Here is a 22581-nt window from a genome sequence, read left to right as displayed (position 1 = left end):
ACATTGAAGACTGTAGTTAAACACACTCAACATAACGGATACACATTGAAGACAGTAGTTAAACACACTCAACATAACAGATACACATTGAAGACAGTAGTTAAACACACTCAACATAACGGATACACATTGAAGACTGTAGTTAAACACACTCAACATAACGGATACACATTGAAGACAGTAGTTAAACACACTCAACATAACGGATACACATTGAAGAAGACCGTAGTTAAACGCACTCAACATAACAGATACACATTGAAGACAGTAGTTAAACACACTCAACATAACAGATACACATTGAAGACAGTAGTTAAACACACTCAACATAACGGATACACATTGAAGACAGTAGTTAAACACACTCAACATAACGGATACACATTGAAGACAGTAGTTAAACACACTCAACATAACGGATACACATTGAAGACCGTAGTTAAACACACTCAACATAACGGATACACATTGAAGACAGTAGTTAAACACACTCAACATAACAGATACACATTGTAGACAGTAGTTAAACACACTCAACATAACGGATACACATTGAAGACCGTAGTTAAACACACTCAACATAACGGATACACATTGAAGACCGTAGTTAAACACACTCAACATAACGGATACACATTGAAGACAGTAGTTAAACACACTCAACATAACGGATACACATTGAAGACAGTAGTTAAACACACTCAACATAACGGATACACATTGAAGACAGTAGTTAAACACACTCAACATAACGGATACACATTGAAGACTGTAGTTAAACACACTCAACATAACGGATACACATTGAAGACAGTAGTTAAACACACTCAACATAACGGATACACATTGAAGAAGACCGTAGTTAAACGCACTCAACATAACAGATACACATTGAAGACAGTAGTTAAACACACTCAACATAACGGATACACATTGAAGACTGTAGTTAAACACACTCAACATAACGGATACACATTGAAGACAGTAGTTAAACACACTCAACATAACGGATACACATTGAAGACAGTAGTTAAACACACTCAACATAACGGATACACATTGAAGACTGTAGTTAAACACACTCAACATAACGGATACACATTGAAGACTGTAGTTAAACACACTCAACATAACGGATACACATTGAAGACCGTAGTTAAACACACTCAACATAACGGATACACATTGAAGACCGTAGTTAAACACACTCAACATAACGGATACACATTGAAGACAGTAGTTAAACACACTCAACATAACGGATACACATTGAAGACAGTAGTTAAACACACTCAACATAACGGATACACATTGAAGAAGACAGTAGTTAAACACACTCAACATAACGGATACACATTGAAGACAGTAGTTAAACACACTCAACATAACGGATACACATTGAAGACAGTAGTTAAACACACTCAACATAACGGATACACATTGAAGACAGTAGTTAAACACACTCAACATAACGGATACACATTGAAGACAGTAGTTAAACACACTCAACATAACGGATACACATTGAAGACAGTAGTTAAACACACTCAACATAACGGATACACATTGAAGACTAGTTAAACACACTCAACATAACGGATACACATTGAAGACAGTAGTTAAACACACTCAACATAACGGATACACATTGAAGACTAGTTAAACACACTCAACATAACGGATACACATTGAAGACAGTAGTTAAACACACTCAACATAACGGATACACATTGAAGACAGTAGTTAAACACACTCAACATAACGGATACACATTGAAGACAGTAGTTAAACACACTCAACATAACGGATACACATTGAAGACTAGTTAAACACACTCAACATAACGGATACACATTGAAGACAGTAGTTAAACACACTCAACATAACGGATACACATTGAAGACCGTAGTTAAACACACTCAACATAACGGATACACATTGAAGACAGTAGTTAAACACACTCAACATAACGGATACACATTGAAGAAGACAGTAGTTAAACACACTCAACATAACGGATACACATTGAAGACCGTAGTTAAACACACTCAACATAACGGATACACATTGAAGACAGTAGTTAAACACACTCAACATAACGGATACACATTGAAGACCGTAGTTAAACACACTCAACATAACGGATACACATTGAAGACAGTAGTTAAACACACTCAACATAACGGATACACATTGAAGACCGTAGTTAAACACACTCAACATAACGGATACACATTGAAGACCGTAGTTAAACACACTCAACATAACGGATACACATTGAAGACAGTAGTTAAACACACTCAACATAACGGATACACATTGAAGACCGTAGTTAAACACACTCAACATAACGGATACACATTGAAGACACTAGTTAAACACACTCAACATAACGGATACACATTGAAGACCGTAGTTAAACACACTCAACATAACGGATACACATTGAAGACAGTAGTTAAACACACTCAACATAACGGATACACATTGAAGACAGTAGTTAAACACACTCAACATAACGGATACACATTGAAGAAGACAGTAGTTAAACACACTCAACATAACGGATACACATTGAAGACCGTAGTTAAACACACTCAACATAACTGATACACATTGAAGACAGTAGTTAAACACACTCAACATAACGGATACACATTGAAGACACTAGTTAAACACACTCAACATAACGGATACACATTGAAGACCGTAGTTAAACACACTCAACATAACGGATACACATTGAAGACCGTAGTTAAACACACTCAACATAACGGATACACATTGAAGACAGTAGTTAAACACACTCAACATAACGGATACACATTGAAGACCATAGTTAAACACACTCAACATAACGGATACACATTGAAGACACTAGTTAAACACACTCAACATAACGGATACACATTGAAGACCGTAGTTAAACACACTCAACATAACGGATACACATTGAAGACAGTAGTTAAACACACTCAACATAACGGATACACATTGAAGACAGTAGTTAAACACACTCAACATAACGGATACACATTGAAGACACTAGTTAAACACACTCAACATAACGGATACACATTGAAGACCGTAGTTAAACACACTCAACATAACGGATACACATTGAAGACAGTAGTTAAACACACTCAACATAACGGATACACATTGAAGACTGTAGTTAAACACACTCAACATAACGGATACACATTGAAGACAGTAGTTAAACACACTCAACATAACGGATACACATTGAAGACAGTAGTTAAACACACTCAACATAACGGATACACATTGAAGACACTAGTTAAACACACTCAACATAACGGATACACATTGAAGAAGACCGTAGTTAAACACACTCAACATAACGGATACACATTGAAGACAGTAGTTAAACACACTCAACATAACGGATACACATTGAAGACACTAGTTAAACACACTCAACATAACGGATACACATTGAAGAAGACCGTAGTTAAACACACTCAACATAACGGATACACATTGAAGACAGTAGTTAAACACACTCAACATAACGGATACACATTGAAGAAGACCGTAGTTAAACACACTCAACATAACGGATACACATTGAAGACCGTAGTTAAACACACTCAACATAACGGATACACATTGAAGACAGTAGTTAAACACACTCAACATAACGGATACACATTGAAGACAGTAGTTAAACACACTCAACATAACGGATACACATTGAAGACAGTAGTTAAACACACTCAACATAACGGATACACATTGAAGACAGTAGTTAAACACACTCAACATAACGGATACCCATTGAAGACAGTAGTTAAACACACTCAACATAACGGATACACATTGAAGACAGTAGTTAAACACACTCAACATAACGGATACACATTGAAGAAGACCGTAGTTAAACACACTCAACATAACTGATACACATTGAAGACCGTAGTTAAACACACTCAACATAACTGATACACATTGAAGAAGACCGTAGTTAAACACACTCAACATAACTGATACACATTGAAGAAGACCGTAGTTAAACACACTCAACATAACTGATACACATTGAAGACCGTAGTTAAACACACTCAACATAACGGATACACATTGAAGACCGTAGTTAAACACACTCAACATAACGGATACACATTGAAGACAGTAGTTAAACACACTCAACATAACGGATACACATTGAAGACCGTAGTTAAACACACTCAACATAACGGATACACATTGAAGACCGTAGTTAAACACACTCAACATAACGGATACACATTGAAGAAGACCGTAGTTAAACACACTCAACATAACGGATACACATTGAAGACCGTAGTTAAACACACTCAACATAACGGATACACATTGAAGACCGTAGTTAAACACACTCAACATAACGGATACACATTGAAGACAGTAGTTAAACACACTCAACATAACGGATACACATTGAAGACCGTAGTTAAACACACTCAACATAACGGATACACATTGAAGACAGTAGTTAAACACACTCAACATAACGGATACACATTGAAGAAGACCGTAGTTAAACGCACTCAACATAACGGATACACATTGAAGACAGTAGTTAAACACACTCAACATAACGGATACACATTGAAGACAGTAGTTAAACACACTCAACATAACGGATACACATTGAAGACAGTAGTTAAACACACTCAACATAACGGATACACATTGAAGACACTAGTTAAACACACTCAACATAACGGATACACATTGAAGACAGTAGTTAAACACACTCAACATAACGGATACACATTGAAGACAGTAGTTAAACACACTCAACATAACGGATACACATTGAAGACAGTAGTTAAACACACTCAACATAACGGATACACATTGAAGACCGTAGTTAAACACACTCAACATAACGGATACACATTGAAGACCGTAGTTAAACACACTCAACATAACGGATACACATTGAAGACCGCCAGTTAAACACACTCAACATAACGGATACACATTGAAGACAGTAGTTAAACACACTCAACATAACGGATACACATTGAAGACAGTAGTTAAACACACTCAACATAACGGATACACATTGAAGACAGTAGTTAAACACACTCAACATAACGGATACACATTGAAGACAGTAGTTAAACACACTCAACATTACGGATACACATTGAAGACCGTATTTAAACACACTCAACATAACGGATACACATTAAAGACCGTATGCTTTCTTTGTTCCTCTTTATTGTGATGTATATACTCCTTCAGATTAAAAGAGACCAAGTCATTTTAAGCAAACGCAAATCTGGTGCTGTGTAAGCACACACAGAATACAGTTTTAAATACGGAATGCAGCGCAGTAGTACTTGAAAACCAGGCCAAGTACGTGCATGTATGTAAAAGGCAAAAACACTTTTGTCATAATAATACATCCCTAGTTACACAAATATTGTCATTTAGTTTCCCCAAGACTAACCAAGAATAACACAAAACAACAACAACAAAAACATCCAATTTACAAACTTAAAATGAGAATCTGGAGACTCATGAAAAAAAAAATGTATTCTAAAATCAGTTATCAGCGTCATTTTGGGAAGAGTGGAACTGTAATGTGACATCATCATTAGTTGCAGGTGGGAACGCAGAACAGTACTTTACAAACTTCAGTCAACAGTTTGCCAACTTGACTAAAATGTGTATGATAGTATGTAGTTGTGAAGATCAGAATCATCTTTTCAAAATAAATATTAACGAAACATTTTAAATAATGCTGGTAAATTGATCTGAAAAAAAAGAAAAATAATGTGTAAAAAAAACAATAACAAAAACATTAACTCACAGATATAAAATAACGGACCACAAAACAATTCACAGCTAACAATAATTGTTTGGTAACCAAATTTACTATGTTTTTCGGCATTCAAAAATCGATCCTTTTCATTATTGCAAAGTGGTGTTGGGCTAGGATACTACATGTATAGCTATTAAAAAAAACAAAGCAGTAGAAAAACAAAGCAGTAATGCACTAGGTAACAGAAATAACCATGTTGCTAGTTTAAAAATGCGCTTTGTGTACAAGTGTGTGTGTGGTGTGTGTGTGTGTGTGTGTGTGTGCGTGTGTGTCTGCACGTGAATAAGGACTTAATGCAAAATGTTGATATTAAAGGTGTGTTGGTACACATGTACAATAGAGTATGACAGTTTAGCCTTACCAGGCACGTTTACACACATACATACAAACATACAGACACTCACTTTGATTCAATCTTACATGCAGTGACAAATCTTATCCACAATAAGATATCTTGAAATCTAATTGAGCTCATTTGTTGCCACCATACAAAAGCTATCACCAGCCTAACATTATGCAGTCCAATCTAACATTATGCAGTCCAATCTAACAAAAATGAGCAGAAAAGCAAGTAAATGTAACACAGGAAGGAACAGATATCACAGTGCACAAAAAAAGACTAAAATCATGTAAACTACACAATTCACAACTTAAGTAGTGGAATAACCAGAAAGAGCTTGGAAAAAATTAACCCATATGCAAACTTAAACCCATGAAACATTAGTTGCGAACTTGAACCCATAAAACATGGAACTATAGCTGCAAACTTGAACCCATGAAACATGGAACAAGGTGCAAACTGAAACCCATAAAACATGGAACTAGCTGCAAACTGAAACCCATAAAACATGGAACTAGCTGCAAACTGAAACCAAAAAAACATGGAACTAGCTGCAAACTTAAACCCATGAAACATAGAACTAGCTGCAGACTTAAACCCATGAAACATGGAACTAGCTGCAAACTGAAACCCAAAAAACATGGAACTAGCTGCAAACTTAAACCCATGAAACATAGAACTAGCTGCAAACTTGAACCCATGAAACATGGAACTAGCTGCAAACTTGAACCCATGAAACATGGAACTAGCTGCAAACTTGAACCCATGAAACATGCATGGGTGCAACCTGGAAAATTCCAAAAATCGGCAAAAGTTGGGGTCCAGCTTTTTTAGTATTTAAAATGCCAAAAAAAACCTCTCCTGGAACAAAAACATCGGCAGCCGATGAAACCAAAAACCGGCTGCCGGCATGTAGCCGGCAGAGTTGCACCCATAAACATGGAACTAGCTGCAAACTGAAACCAAAAAAACATGGAACTAGCTGCAAACTTAAACCCATGAAACATGGAACTAGCTGCAAACTTAAACCCATGAAACATGGAACTAGCTGCAAACTTAAACCCATGAAACATGGAACTAGCTGCAAACTTAAACCCATGAAACATGGAACTAGCTGCAAACTTAAACCCATGAAACATGAAACTAGCTGCAAACTGAAACCCATGAAACATGGAACTATAACTGCAAACTTAAACCAAAAAAACATGGAACTAGCTGCAAACTTGAACCCATGAAACATGGAACTAGCTGCAAACTGAATCCCAAAAAAACATGGAACTAGCTGCAAACTTGAACCCATGAAACATAGAACTAGCTGCAAACTTAAACCCATGAAACATGGAACAAGGTGCAAACTTAAACCCATGAAACATGGAACTAGCTGCAAACTGAAACACAAAAAACATGGAACTAGCTGCAAACTTAAACCCATGAAACATAGAACTAGCTGCAAACTTAAACCCATGAAACATGGAACTAGCTGCAGACTTAAGCTATGTTTCCAATTTTTTGTATAGCAAAGCGACGGCGGCACGATGGTTGCGGCAGCGGCAAAACCGATCGCAACAGTAGTAACAAAGAACGCGTGTTTCTATATGCGCGACAGTTTGGCGTCAAGATTTTGTTCGCTCCAGGAAGTGAAAAAATTTGTTGCCGCGCGATATTCGCTTCCAAAGTGGGCGTGGTCTAAGTCTTTCCATAACATCGGGGAGCCCCCACAACCAGGTTTACAGTCTATTTTGATTGTTTTTTCGTCATGTATTACCTGAGCTGCACATAGTCCAGCAAGAATTTTTTTAAAGGATGTCCAAGGCACCGGGTTTGTTCCGCTTTTTGAGCCTTTCGTTGAAATAAAAGAGGGTTTTTTTCTTACATTTCTCGTCTTTTCAATTTTCTAACCGACATAAAGTAATGTCAAATATAGTTTCTCTTAATAACGGCATGGTTGTGTGAGTGGTGACCGATTTATAAGAAGAAGTCAAGCCAGAAAGAACAAAAATCCGCCTGCCGCGCCGCTTTTAATGGGAACACTTACGGCCAAATTTGCTAGCGGCATCGCATGTTTGTTGCCGTTGTGCCGCTGCCGCATCGCAATATGGAAACATAGCTTAAGACCAATAAAACATGGAAGTAGCTGCAGACTAAGACCAATAAAACATATAGACCATGAGAGGAACAGCTGGAAAGACATGCACTCACCAGCAAAGTGGCTTGCAGGTGTATCGATCTCAAGTTTATCCCTAGCCAGCCAACTCATTCGATACATACCCCAGACTGAAATTATGCTCTCTGGTCAAGTTAAATACGTACACTGATTACAGTGGAAAAGCATGTCAGTTTCTTGCAATTGAAGGACATCACCAAACACAAACATCCCACAAAGCATTTCACTGGCCAAGTAGACCTAAAAAGGGGGATAACATCTCATTTTCACACTTTCTCATATATTTACATCAAGCAAATCAGTCATTCATTCTGACTAGAGATTATCATATTGTTGTAAATTTCGAAAGTTTTTACCCAAAAATGTGATTCTTTTAAAAACGCGCACAGAGGGGTTACATCCCTTGAATGAAAAGTGAAGCATATTGCGACGTAGCAAATTTCTAAATTAAAACACCATTTTTTTCTGAATAAATTAGACCCCATGAATGTAAAGTACCAAAGGTCGATCATCAGTACGTGGGAAGGGAGTGGCGATAGTAAGTGTGGAGTTTATGTGAGATCAACAAGGTCGGTGAGAAAGGCTGGCCGGGATGAAACTTGAGGTCGTCACACAGGAACTATAGCAAGTTAATTACTGCATCTTTACACAGCTGCATGCACAGCGAGAGATCAAAGAACGCACCACAGAATGGCTTGGCATTTTCTGCAAAGTTGCCTTCAAATGGTGAACAAGGAAACTAAACCAGACAACCAAGCAAACAGAAAGGAGGGGACATTTTGTATGCCATTCATTATTTGTTTGTTTATTTGTTGCTTAACGTCCAGCCGACTACGCAGAGCCATATCAGGACGAGGAAGGGGGGGATGAAGGGGGCCACTTGTCAAGCGATTCCTGTTTACAAATGCACTAACCCATTACTTGTGTCCCAGCAGGCTTTAGTAAAACTAAATTAATACCTACTGGAAGATTACCAGTTTCCAGTATGTTAAAATAGGCTTAACCTATCTACTGCTGGACTTACATCAGAACACTAACAGATTAAACTATACATGAATCGCGAGACAAGCGGCAAGAGAAGAGATTTTTGGAAAAAATACGGGTGAATGAGCAAGAAGGCAGAAAAAAGAAAAGAATTCATGAAGAAAAAGAGAGCATGACAGGAAAGAGGAACCAAAAATCTACCTAACAGCAAACTAGAAAGCTCCTGCGGTTCCAAAAACAGGAGGGGCCTTTAATTTCATAACCGCAGTGCCCCACTGCGGGAGCCATTCATTATAACTGTACAAAAGTTTAGTAGCGAGCGTATGGCAGTCCATCTTCAATGAAGCCTCACTTCAACAACAAATGATAATCATGCTACAACACTTACAGAGACAGAGATGCAGACATGCAGAGAGAGATTGAGAGAGAGAGAGAGAGATAGGGGGTGACGGTATGTACATAATAATCTGCTGTCAGGCTGCTTTTATGTAACTTTCTGACCCTCTCCATGTCAGCCATATTTTCAGATGTGTCCAGGCTTTTACATGTATGGAATGAAGACTGGACAAATGTGACTCAAATTTGTCATCAATTTCTTCATTTTGATTTGAACAAGTCTGTGGAGAAATCATGGACGAGCACCCCCAACGTTCTGAAGGTAATGGAAGACACTGCAAGGCCAAGACATTTCAACCATATAGAAATAGTGATACACCCCTGATTTTTGTAATTTGAACCATTGCCATTCAATCAAAAAATTATTCTCGCTCATTAATGTTTTGAGAAAGAGATACAGGCAACCCTTAAAGAGTTCTGTGTGATTTTTCACTTCAACTGCCATGTAAATGTATCTAGATAAATAAATGCGCACACGAAGGACGTCTGATCCATCCAAACTTGCTATATGTTGCCTGTAAATACTTATAATGCAAGGTGTATGATCTGCATGTAGGTATCCCATTACCTAATAAATAAATATCCATTAAAATGATCAAAAATAAAACAAAACATATTTTGCTAAGTTTGACCTTCTGGCTATAAGAAAATGCACATCTTGTGCTCAGCCTGCCAGTGGGCGACATTTATTGCATTGTTCAAAATCCGTCTTCAGTGTTCAAAAGTGCAGCGGTGTACAAAGCCTGACATAAATAAGGAATGTGGCTTAAACGACATCAACAGCCTCAATCACCGTCTGCTTGCTACCTTGACCTTTACCAGTGAATAAAGGGTCAGGTTGTCAAACTTCCAGTACTACGTCCCCTTTGGTGCTGTAGGTACTTTTCATGCAAACGTTATATGTAGAAGTAAAATACATGCAGTTACATTTTTCAGAAAGAATTATTAATGAACATGTGGGTAGAGACTTGCTTTAAAGTGTTTCATACAAATTGTCCGTTACATTCTTTTACAACCAGAACACTTATTGACATAGCAACGATTACTTTCAAAGATACCTGATATTTACACATCTTGTTTATGAATTCATATACATTTAAGTATATATTAAAAAAGCTTGCAAGCTTCTTATCTCCATACATGTGCGCGATATAAATTGCATAAAAATAAAAATAAAAAATATATCCCTGCGCTTAGAACTGTACCCACGGAATACGCGCGATATAAGCCTCATAATGATTGATTGATTGATACAATAATTTTAATAAACGTTTGAATCCGTGACTTTTTGAGAATAAGCAATGTGCGTACATTTTTGTTTGATAAAATCAATACTTTAGGAATGTTTAACTGAGCATTGTAGACACAAATATGTACAACCACCAGCAATGTATCCCCCTGCCACACAGTGGCAATTATACCCTTCCCCATCCACACCCCCCCTCCCCCCATCCCCTTGCGCATTCTGTTCCAACACACTTGTCACAACCCGCATCCCCTAACCCCCAAAACAATGCAATGTTGGTTTAACTTCAGTATTAGCAGCATTATCAGTATCATCAGTTTTTTCATGGAGTTTTGTTCTCCTTTTCCCTCTGCTGAGATTCCATTGCAATACTTTTTGATCTTCTTTCAAATTATCACAAGAGCCATCCATAAACCTCTTGTTCATCTCTTTCTCAAAAACTTGAACACAAACCCACCGTCACTCACTTATTGACATGTAGGCTGGCGCACGCGTGCACACACCCACACACTCACTCACATGCTTACATACACCGGTATGTACAGCCCTGCAGACACAAACATGCTGCCACATGCAATCATACATTTCACATGAAAACATCTTATCTTTCAAATGCCTACAATTCCTTGGGACATTTCTGGTTGTCTTTTCTCGTCTGTTTGTCACCCAAGGAGAGGAAGTATCAGACACACACTCCCTCCATGACACACATACTCCCTCCATGACACACATACTCCCTCCATGACACACATGCTCCCTCCATGACACAGATACTCCCTCCATGACACACAACACTAAACCATCACACTTGGTTTTCAGGTGTTATATCTATACTGCACGTAATGGGAAAACAAAACTGTTCATCTCACGGTAGTAGCTGCAAGGTAGGATACACCTGAACACACGGCACATGTCCCAGGCTTGCTGCAGTCTTTAAGTTTTAGCAATAATTAACATCATAACGATGATGTCAAGAAATAGTGCGTGGTAGACACCAACAACAGACCCCACACAACCATCAAGTTCTCAAATCTCCATTTTCACTGAAAGGAAAGGCGGGGAGGAGCTATGGATGCAAAGAGTCCCCCAGCGCTATCCATGAACAACACCCCTTCAAGCTGAAGTTGTTATGTTGTGTTTTTTTGTTCTGCAAACTCAGCACAAAAAAGGAGGAATGAACCACACCTGGTGGACATCACACACATACATGATACACCCCCACACATTTTGTTCAACGGATTTGCACGAAGGTCAAGAAAACGGTCCTGGGGTATTAACATGTATGTAAAATTGTAAATTTTTATAAAACTCGCACGTCTTTAGACACCAATTGATACCTGCACCTTTTCCCTTTAAGTGTTGTCCTCATCATCATCAGACAGTTCATCCCTGTAGGCCTTGTTGGTATGGCCGTTGGTTCCTCCGGGCGTCTGACAGGAGCCGTTAATTTTGATTCGCTTTTTGCTGACAGTGTCGCCGTTGTTTTTGATGGTTGTGATGCCGTCTCCCTCGGCGGTGTCCACGTTGGTTTCCTTCTTGTCGCCCTGCGCAAACAGTGTCGTCTCCTGCATGTCGTCCAACAAGCCTGCAACACACACACACACAGCTTGAGAGAAACGCTAACAGTGTCGTCTCCTGCATGTCGTCCAACAAGCCTGCAACACACACACACACAGCTTGAGAGAAACGCTAACAGTGTCGTCTCCTGCATGTCGTCCAACAAGCCTGCAACACACACACACACACAGCTTGAGAGAAACGCTAACAGTGTCGTCTCCTGCATGTCGTCCAACAAGCCTGCAACACACGCACACACAGCTTGAGAGAAACGCTAACAGTGTCGTCTCCTGCATGTCGTCCAACAAGCCTGCAACACACGCACACACACACAGCTTGAGAGAAACGCTAACAGTGTCGTCTCCTGCATGTCGTCCAACAAGCCTGCAACACACACACACACAGCTTGAGAGAAACGCTAACAGTGTCGTCTCCTGCATGTCGTCCAACAAGCCTGGAACATACACACACACAGCTTGAGAGAAACGCTAACAGTGTCGTCTCCTGCATGTCTTCCAACAAGCCTGCAACACACACACACACAGCTTGAGAGAAACGCTAACACAGGGACACATCTTCAGAGAAACTTAATCTAGCTGGAGTGTGACAAGTATAAGTATGTTACCACTGCTGAGTATTATCCAGCATGACACACTGAAAGAGCTAACAATAGTCAACACAAAATGGCAAAATGTATGACAAATTAGCAAGAGCAATACACACACATGCACAGAGACAAACAGACATCCAATCATTGAATCAACAAGGTGTGTAATCTAATCTCACCTGTGATCTCCAGGTCATACATGGGCAGCGGTCGCTCTCCACTGACCATGAAGAGCACTGACCGTGACGGCCAGAACAGGTGCAAAAGCACAGCGTAGGCAAGGATATCCACAGTGTAGCTGATACCTGACATTTATGACAAAGAGGCATGCACACGCTATTATCACATCTTATACTGACACCAATGACAAAGAGACATGTACACGCTATTACCCCATCTTATACTGACACCAATGACAAAGAGACATGTACACGCTATTATCCCATCTTATACTGACACCAATCACAAAGAGACATGTACACGCTATTACCCCGTCTTATACTGACACCAATGACAAAGAGACATGTACACGCTATTACCCCTATTATTACTAATAACCAATCTGAGCCTATTCAACTAGCCAATAACAACCAATCTGAGCCTATTCAACTAGCCACAAACAACCAATCTGAGCCTATTCAACTAGCCAATAACAACCAATCTGAGCCTATTCAACTAGCCACTGACAACCAATCTGAGCCTATTCAACTAGCCAATAACAACTAATCTGAGCCTATTCAACTAGCCAATAACAACCAATCTGAGCCTATTCAACTAGCCAATAACAACCAATCTGAGCCTATTCAACTAGCCACTAACAATCAATCTGAGCCTATTCAACTAGCCAATAACAACCAATCTCAGCCTATTCAACTAGCCACTAACAACCAATCTCAGCCTATTCAACTAGCCAATAACAACCAATCTGAGCCTATTCAACTAGCCAATAACAACCAATCAGAGCCTATTCAACTAGCCACTAACAACCAATCTGAGCCTATTCAACTAGCCAATAACAACCAATCTGAGCCTATTCAACTAGCCAATAACAATCAATCTGAGCCTATTCAACTAGCCACTAACAACCAATCTGAGCCTATTCAACTAGCCACTAAAAACCAATCTGAGCCTATTCAACTAGCCAATAACAACCAATCTGAGCCTATTCAACTAGCCACAAACAACCAATCTGAGCCTATTCAACTAGCCAATAACAACCAATCTGAGCCTATTCAACTAGCCACTGACAACCAATCTGAGCCTATTCAACTAGCCAATAACAACTAATCTGAGCCTATTCAACTAGCCAATAACAACCAATCTGAGCCTATTCAACTAGCCAATAACAACCAATCTGAGCCTATTCAACTAGCCACTAATAACCAATCTGAGCCTATTCAACTAGCCAATAACAACCAATCTCAGCCTATTCAACTAGCCACTAACAACCAATCTCAGCCTATTCAACTAGCCACTAACAACCAATCTGAGCCTATTTAACTAGCCAATAACAACCAATCAGAGCCTATTCAACTAGCCACTAACAACCAATCTGAGCCTATTCAACTAGCCAATAACAACCAATCTGAGCCTATTCAACTAGCCAATAACAATCAATCTGAGCCTATTCAACTAGCCACTAACAACCAATCTCAGCCTATTCAACTAGCCACTAAAAACCAATCTGAGCCTATTCAACTAGCCAATAACAACCAATCTGAGCCTATTCAACTAGCCAATAACAACCAATCTGAGCCTATTCAACTAGCCAATAACAACCATTCTGAGCCTATTCAACTAGCCACTAACAACCAATCTCAGCCTGTTCAACTAGCCAATAACAATCAATCTCAGCCTATTCAACTAGCCACTAACAACCAATCTGAGCCTATTCAACCAGCCAATAACAACCAATCTGAGCCTATTCAACTAGCCAATAACAACCAATCTGAGCCTATTCTACTAGCCAATAACAACCAATCTGAGCCTATTCAACTAGCCAATAACAACCAATCTGAGCCTATTCAACTAGCCACTAATAACCAATCTGAGCCTATTCAACTAGCCAATAACAACCAATCTGAGCCTATTCAACTAGCCAATAACAACCAATCTGAGCCTATTCAACTAGCCACTAACAACCAATCTGAGCCTATTGAACTAGCCAATAACAACCAATCTGAGCCTATTCAACTAGCCACTAATAACCAATCTGAGCCTATTCAACTAGCCAATAACAACCAATCTGAGCCTATTCAACTAGCCACTAACAATCAATCTGAGCCTATTCAACTAGCCAATAACAACCAATCTGAGCCTATTCAACTAGCCACTAACAATCAATCTGAGCCTAATCAACTAGCCAATAACCAATCTGAGCCTATTCAACTAGCCACTAACAATCAATCTGAGCCTATTCAACTAGCCAATAACAACCAATCTCAGCCTATTCAACTAGCCAATAACAACCAATCTGAGCCTATTCAACTAGCCAATAACAACCAATCTGAGCCTATTCAACTAGCCACTAACAACCAATCTGAGCCTATTCAACTAGCCACTAACAACCAATCTGAGCCTATTCAACTAGCCAATAACAATCAATCTGAGCCTATTCAACTAGCCACTAACCAATCTGAGCCTATTCAACTAGCCACTAACAACCAATCTGAGCCTATTCAACTAGCCAATAACAACCAATCTGAGCCTATTCAACTAGCCAATAACAACCAATCTGAGCCTATTCAACTAGCCAATAACAACCAATCTGAGCCTATTCAACTAGCCACTAACAACCAATCTGAGCCTGTTCAACTAGCCAATAACAATCAATCTGAGCCTATTCAACTAGCCACTAACAACCAATCTGAGCCTATTCAACTAGCCAATAACAACCAATCTGAGCCTATTCAACTAGCCAATAACAACCAATCTGAGCCTATTCAACTAGCCAATAACAACCAATCTGAGCCTATTCAACTAGCCAATAACAACCAATCTGAGCCTATTCAACTAGCCAATAACAACCAATCTGAGCCTATTCAACTAGCCAATAACAACCAATCTGAGCCTATTCAATTGAGCTAATGTTTTCCTTTCTGCAAGGCCCCAGCCAAACCTTCATGTACTCATACTTCTGCTTCATGGTGTTTGTGTGTGTTGTACTTTGTGTCATGTTGTGGTCTGTCTCATGTTGAAACACACCTGGGTGAGCACAGCCGTGAAATGTTATCTTTGTTTCATTCCATCACAAATGTCTGTTTAACTAATAAAGTAAGCTTACAGTTATTAAATGTCAAACAATCACATACACACACATACACACACACACTGGCAATTATATGCCTACTCACTGCTCCTGAACAGTATTCATAAATTTGCAACCAAAGTGCACAATCAATAATGACATTGAACAGTCACAATTTGAAGCTAAACAAAACCAGTAACAAAAAGAGAAAACGAAATATTAGATCATCAGGCCAAAGTGGTTGTGACTGTTTCCCTTTGTCTATAATTAAGCATCCCATTAACTAACATTTTTTTCATTTTTTTTTCAACAAAACCTGTCACCATGAATTACTCTTTCTCTACGTATGCAGCTACAAAAGCCAGCGTACAAAAACAGAACAGACACAAAAACAATAAACAAGTGGCGACACCTGTGTTTACCTTTGTAACCACCCCCCCCCCCCCCTTTTAATCAAAGAATAAACAAGAAAAAGAACAAGGATGACAAAGTGAGGGTAGCTTTATGTCTCAATGCATAGCGGCAACACCTGTGAAGAAGTAAGGCCCTGATAGGTAGGGTAGATGAACCACACAAAGAAGAAGCCCCCCTCCCCCCCCCAAAAAAAAAACCACTACGTACACACATAAAACGCTTCAACAAACATGAAAGCAAGAAGGAGAAAGATACAGTGACATACTGAAGCTGGTTTTGTATCTCCATAGCGGCGACACCTGTGTAGAAATTTCTTTCTTTCTTTCTTTATTTGGTGTTTAACGTCGTTTTCAACCGTTCAAGGTTATATTGCGACGGAGAAAGGGGGGAGATGGGATAGAGCCACTTGTTAGTTGTTTCTTGTTCACAAAAGCACTAATCAAAAAATTGCTCCAGGGGCTTGCAACATAGTACAATATATGACCTTACTGGGAGAATGTAAGTTTCCAGTACAAAGGACTTAACATTTCTTACATACTGCTTGACTAAAATCTTTACAAACATTGACTATATTCTATACAAGAAACACTTAAGGGTAAAAGGAGAAACAGAATCCGTTAGTCGCCTCTTACAACATGCTGGGGAGCATCGGGTAAATTCTTCCCCCTAACCCGCGGGGGGAACCTGTGTAGAAATGAGGGCCAAAACAAACAGGTAGATGAACCACATGAGGAAGAAGTCTACACCCTCCCCCCCCCCCCCCCAATTGAATAAAACAAACACACACACACAACTGTCCGACAAACATGAAATCATGATGAAGAAAAAGAGTGACATACTGAGGATGGTTTTGTATCTCCATAGCGGTGACACCTGTGTAGAGATGAGGGCGAGGACGGGCAGGTAGATGAACCACATGAGGAAGAAGGCCCCGAAGTGCTGGATGAAGGCCACGTTGTCTTGGTGACTGTGGTGGTAGGTGCGACGCAGCTCCACCAGGAACCACACCATCACGATCAGACGGAACGCCAGTGTCGCGTAGCCAGGCCACGTCTGCCACTCGTCCGTGTTTGAGATGATGTTGTCGATCTCCACCTGGCGACCACACAGATGTTGGTTGAAGTACAGTCAAATCACTGTTTTCATACACACAGTGACACAAACACACAGTGACACAAACACACAGTAAAAAAAAACCACAGTGACACAAACACATACACACTGTGACACAAACACACAGTGACACAAACACACAGTAAAAAAAAACCACAGTGACACAAACACACACACACAGTGACACAAACACACACACACTGTGACACAAACACACAGTGACACAAACACACAGACGGATAATTAAAGGAAAGCTCCTTTCTCTTTTTTAAGTAAGATGCAGCAACAAGCAATTCTTTTTTCTTTTTTTAAAACTTTTAATGACATGTATTTGATGGAGAAAAACTGAGAGGCACAGTTATGTGTTATGGCGGACTCACTGAGAGGCACAGTTTTGTGTTATGGCGGACTCACTGAGAGGCACAGTTAATGTGTTATGGCGGACTCACTGAGAGACACAGTTTTGTGTTATGGCGGACTCACTGAGAGGCACAGTTAATGTGTTATGGCGGACTCACTGAGAGGCACAGTTATGTGTTATGGCGGACTCCATGAGATAGGGGATCCCTACAATTACTAGGTCAAGAGATCCCCCCCCTCCCCACCCATCTAGCCTTAATCAGAGTCATTGACATTATGACAAGTCACACACACAAAGTTGCACACTTGCACACACACACATTTTGACAAGCTATTCAAAACCTTGTTCTCATCAGTGATCGTGACTAAATGCTGTTTGACTTGTTTTTACACTTCTAGTTCTAATAAACAGCATTTGGGTATGTGTCGCCTGTCAGTGTCATCTGGTTTCAGTGACAAGCTTTTGAAAACCCAACACATCACACAATTGTTGTAAGGCCCTTAGTAGTTCATTGTGAAAACCCAATATATATATGACTAAGTGCCAAAAGGTGCGCACGAAAAGCGGACAAAGGGGCTAAAAAATAAAAGTTGACAAACACGACTGATATTGTGATTTTTGTTAAGACAACAGATGCTGGAACCCAATTACGAAAAGAAAAGATAAATTTACCCAAATGATTTTACAAATAACGATAATTTTGTTCGTTATATCATTCAAAACGGCACTGAGTCATAGCATTAAGGTTATCTCGCACGTTTTTAAAGCTAGGGCTTTGAAACTTGGCACACAACCAAAGTATAATGACCTCCAGGTATGGTGCACATCACATTAAACAACATTGAATTTCAAGGTCACAGCGAGGTTAAATTTCCTTTGCAAACTGGAAAATTGTCGTTGTCACGTCTTACATGTTTTAATACTAGATCAGTTAGACTTTACATACTTCACATACTTTCAGCATTTTTATAAAACCTCATTAAAAGTGACCTGCTGGTTAATCTTTGTCAAAGTTCAAGGTCACAGCGGGGTCACATCTGGTCCAAATGTGGAATATTTTCAATTTATTCAGCGCGTTTATAGCACGAGCTTTGAAAATACACACAGTTCTAGTGTATAATGTTCACACACGATTAAAGTCTGGTTGAAAAAGTCAAGGTCACAGCAGGGTCGCGTTGAGGTCAAACATATACATTTTTCAATGAGGTTTTCTCATATGTTTTTGAAGCTAGGGCCTTGAAACTTGGCACACTACGCAAGTTAAATTAAACCTCATCAAATTCCAAGGTCACAGTAAGGTTAAAGATCCTTTAAGGATATTTTCTAAAAAAGGTGACCGCCTGGTTAATGTTTGTCAAATTTCAAGGTCACAGCAGTGCCATCTGGCTTAAACTTTGAAAAATTGTCAATTTCTTCAACTAGTTTTATAGTGTTTGAAGTCATTCACACATGATGAAAGTCTGGTTGATAAAATCAAACGTCAAGGTCGCAGCGGGGTCGCATTGAAGTCAGACACATACAATTGTCATTTTCACGAACGCCTTTTAAGCAACACCTTTGAAACTTCACACATTCCAAAGTTTTGATGTTGTTTGGTTATAATCAAAGTGTGGTCAATTTCCATGATTGAGAGCATTCAGAGGGGTCAAGTTGAGGTCACACAAAAAGTGATAATCTTTATAAGACTCACGTTTGCTGCTATTGCTCACTTGACATTGGTGAAAGTGCTTATTTTATAATTGTTGATCTTGATGTTTTGACCAATTAATATTACCAGGATCAACCATACCAGATTTCAAAGTCCAGAAGTTGTCAAACCTCAAACCTGTTGGAAGTTTCAAAGATTTAAGCATCAACAAATTTCTATTTGATTTGACCTTAAATAACAGATTTGACCTTAAATCTTAAAACAGATCAACCAGACTTTGGTTTTATATAAATTGAAGTTCAATACAATTTCCTTTTTTTTTACCCAAACCATAACGCCACTTTGACCTTGACATTTGACTAAGGTCGACCAGACTTGGTTCATGTTTGCTGGTGTTGTCCATTTGTAAATGTACTGATATCTGAAATATGACATGACTTATGTTTTGTCGTTCCATGCTACATGCAGTGTCCGAACAATCTCATTTTTACCCACACGAGACCCTGCTATGACCTTCACATTTCTCAAGGATCAACCTTGAATTCTCCATGTTGAACAATCATTAAGCAAAAGCGTTGTTTGAAGTTTGAAGGTTCTAGCTTCAAAAATCTCTGAAAAAATATGTTTCATCCGTTTTCTGAACCACATGTGACCCAGCCGTGACCTTGAAATCTGACAAGGGTCAACAAGACTTTTACCATGCATGGGGGCGATTAAACCCCAAATGTGTGTGAAGTTTCAAGGTTTCAACTTAAAAAACGTCTGAGAAAAATATACATTTTCCTTTTTGGACAATGTGTTGCACGCAAGACAACACGACAAACGCTCGTGTTATCATTCTTTTACTTTAAGGTCGACTTGCGTGCCCGCTCTTTCGCTAATCTCAATTAAAATTCATCTTGGAAGTTCGGTTTTATTACGCTTTTAATTAAGAAGATTAAACTAAGACAACAAATAGTTAGTTTTACCCATTAAACTCGATAAGGTAGTGACATTTTATGTTGAACGCAAGATGGTGTCGCACGCAAGATCTGAAAAGATGTTGACGACATAATTTCAACACTTGATAGCGCATTCGTGGTTCGTGATTTCTTCACAAATTTTGAACACAGAATGTGTCACGTGGTTCCGTAGATGAAGTAGATCTTTGTACATGTAAATTTTGTTTTTAAAAGAAAATAACCGTTAATTACCGAACATTTTGTCGCACGCAAGATATGACGAAATTTTCAAATCGTTTTCAAAAATGCTGTTCAAAAGTTCTGCAGTCTTTGCTGGATTACTTGAAAGACAGCAGTTTGATACACCGTTATCGCTTGACGTGTCAACATCAATTCCAGAATTTTTGAAAAAGAAATTTAGTAAATATCTGCGATTGAAAAATGTATGCCGTGATGACGACACATCTTGCGTGCAACACCTTAAAATTCGGTTATCGAAAAAAAAAAATTCTCTCGAGATTTAGATTTGACGTTTGGTCTCGTCTGTAAAGCGATGTTTCAGGCATTCAATCAAACTAAATGCAATTCATTTGTGCTTCTTGTTATTTTTCTGTGGCATATTCAAAACACGAGGTATCACGATGTCCGTTTTCAGATGGCCGGTTTTGGCGTTATTTTTGACTTTAAACAAAGATAACTTCAAAACCGTTCAAGTTAGACACACGAAATTATGTACACTATCTCTTCGCACATTCATCCACACACACACCAATTTTCAGCAGACACACGTTTTTAGAAACATTTTTATTGTAAAACAAAGTCGTCTTCTGTTCTGTGAGCACCTTTTGGCACTTAGTCATATATATATAGCCCACCATTGTTGTTCGGCCATGCATAGTTCACTATCAAATGTGATACATTATAATGTCATTAAATGTTATTTTTAACATCAGCCTTCACACACTTCTGATTGCCCTGTAAATTCTTTTTTAAATTATTCTAAGCCTTTTATCCGCTCCAATAAAAAGAAGGCAAGAGTGTACACATTTGAAGGCAGGAAAATGGAAAGAGGCAATATATAAAACATCAGAAATTTTGAAAGAAACAATTGAAAGTCGGCAGAGACTTTCTTCCGAGATTTGTTAAAATCTCTTAGCAGAGAAAGAGATATATTTTATATATATATATATATATATATATATATATTCAAAATGGCTTTGTAACTTTACACCCTCAAGGCGAGTGCATCTGGTTAAACCATGAATTTGAAGCAGCTTATTGTGACCTTGTGGATGAAAGAGGAAGTAAATCTGTCAGCAATATATCAATACAGTGGAACCCCCCTTTTAAGACCTCCAATTATTCATTTTGAGAAATTCAGGTCTTAAAAAAGTGTGAGTCTTTAAAAGGGGTTACATTTACAGAGACCAAGAACATAAAATTTAAAATTAAAACGCAAGGTATTAAAAAGGCGGAAGTCTTAATCAGGGGGTCTTAAAAGGGGGGTTCCACTGTTCTTACACTTCAACTTAGTTCAAGTATCCTGATAGAAATGATACAGATGGAACAGGATGCATATATTACAAAAACATCCCTGATAAATTATTTTAATGTGCCCAAAGTACATCCTACCATGGTGGGTTTTTATTTGAGATTATTCTAAAGTCAGAATTTTAATATATATATATATTCTTTCTAGTTATAATAAGTTTGGAATATAT

The 22581-nt window shown here is 38.8% G+C and overlaps 1 protein-coding gene across 1 annotated transcript in view; it reads right to left on the bottom strand.

Annotated features, from left to right (window-relative positions):
* Positions 1-5217: 5217 nt before the first annotated feature.
* Positions 5218-22581, bottom strand: part of LOC138952148 (integral membrane protein GPR180-like) — a 32408-nt gene continuing 15044 nt past the window's right edge. Inside the window, exons 4-6 of the mRNA XM_070323748.1 lie at positions 17637-17892; positions 13316-13441; positions 5218-12557 (exon numbers count right to left, since the gene is read on the bottom strand). Of these exons, the coding sequence (XP_070179849.1) occupies positions 12325-12557; positions 13316-13441; positions 17637-17892 (615 nt within the window). The 3' untranslated portion in view covers positions 5218-12324. The remainder of the gene's footprint in view (positions 12558-13315; positions 13442-17636; positions 17893-22581) is intronic.

This window comes from Littorina saxatilis, linkage group LG17, assembly GCF_037325665.1.
Source record: "Littorina saxatilis isolate snail1 linkage group LG17, US_GU_Lsax_2.0, whole genome shotgun sequence".
In the NCBI taxonomy this organism is placed as follows: domain Eukaryota; kingdom Metazoa; phylum Mollusca; class Gastropoda; order Littorinimorpha; family Littorinidae; genus Littorina; species Littorina saxatilis.
Note: the sequence above shows the minus strand (reverse complement) of the source record. Positions and strands in the feature narration are given on the sequence as shown.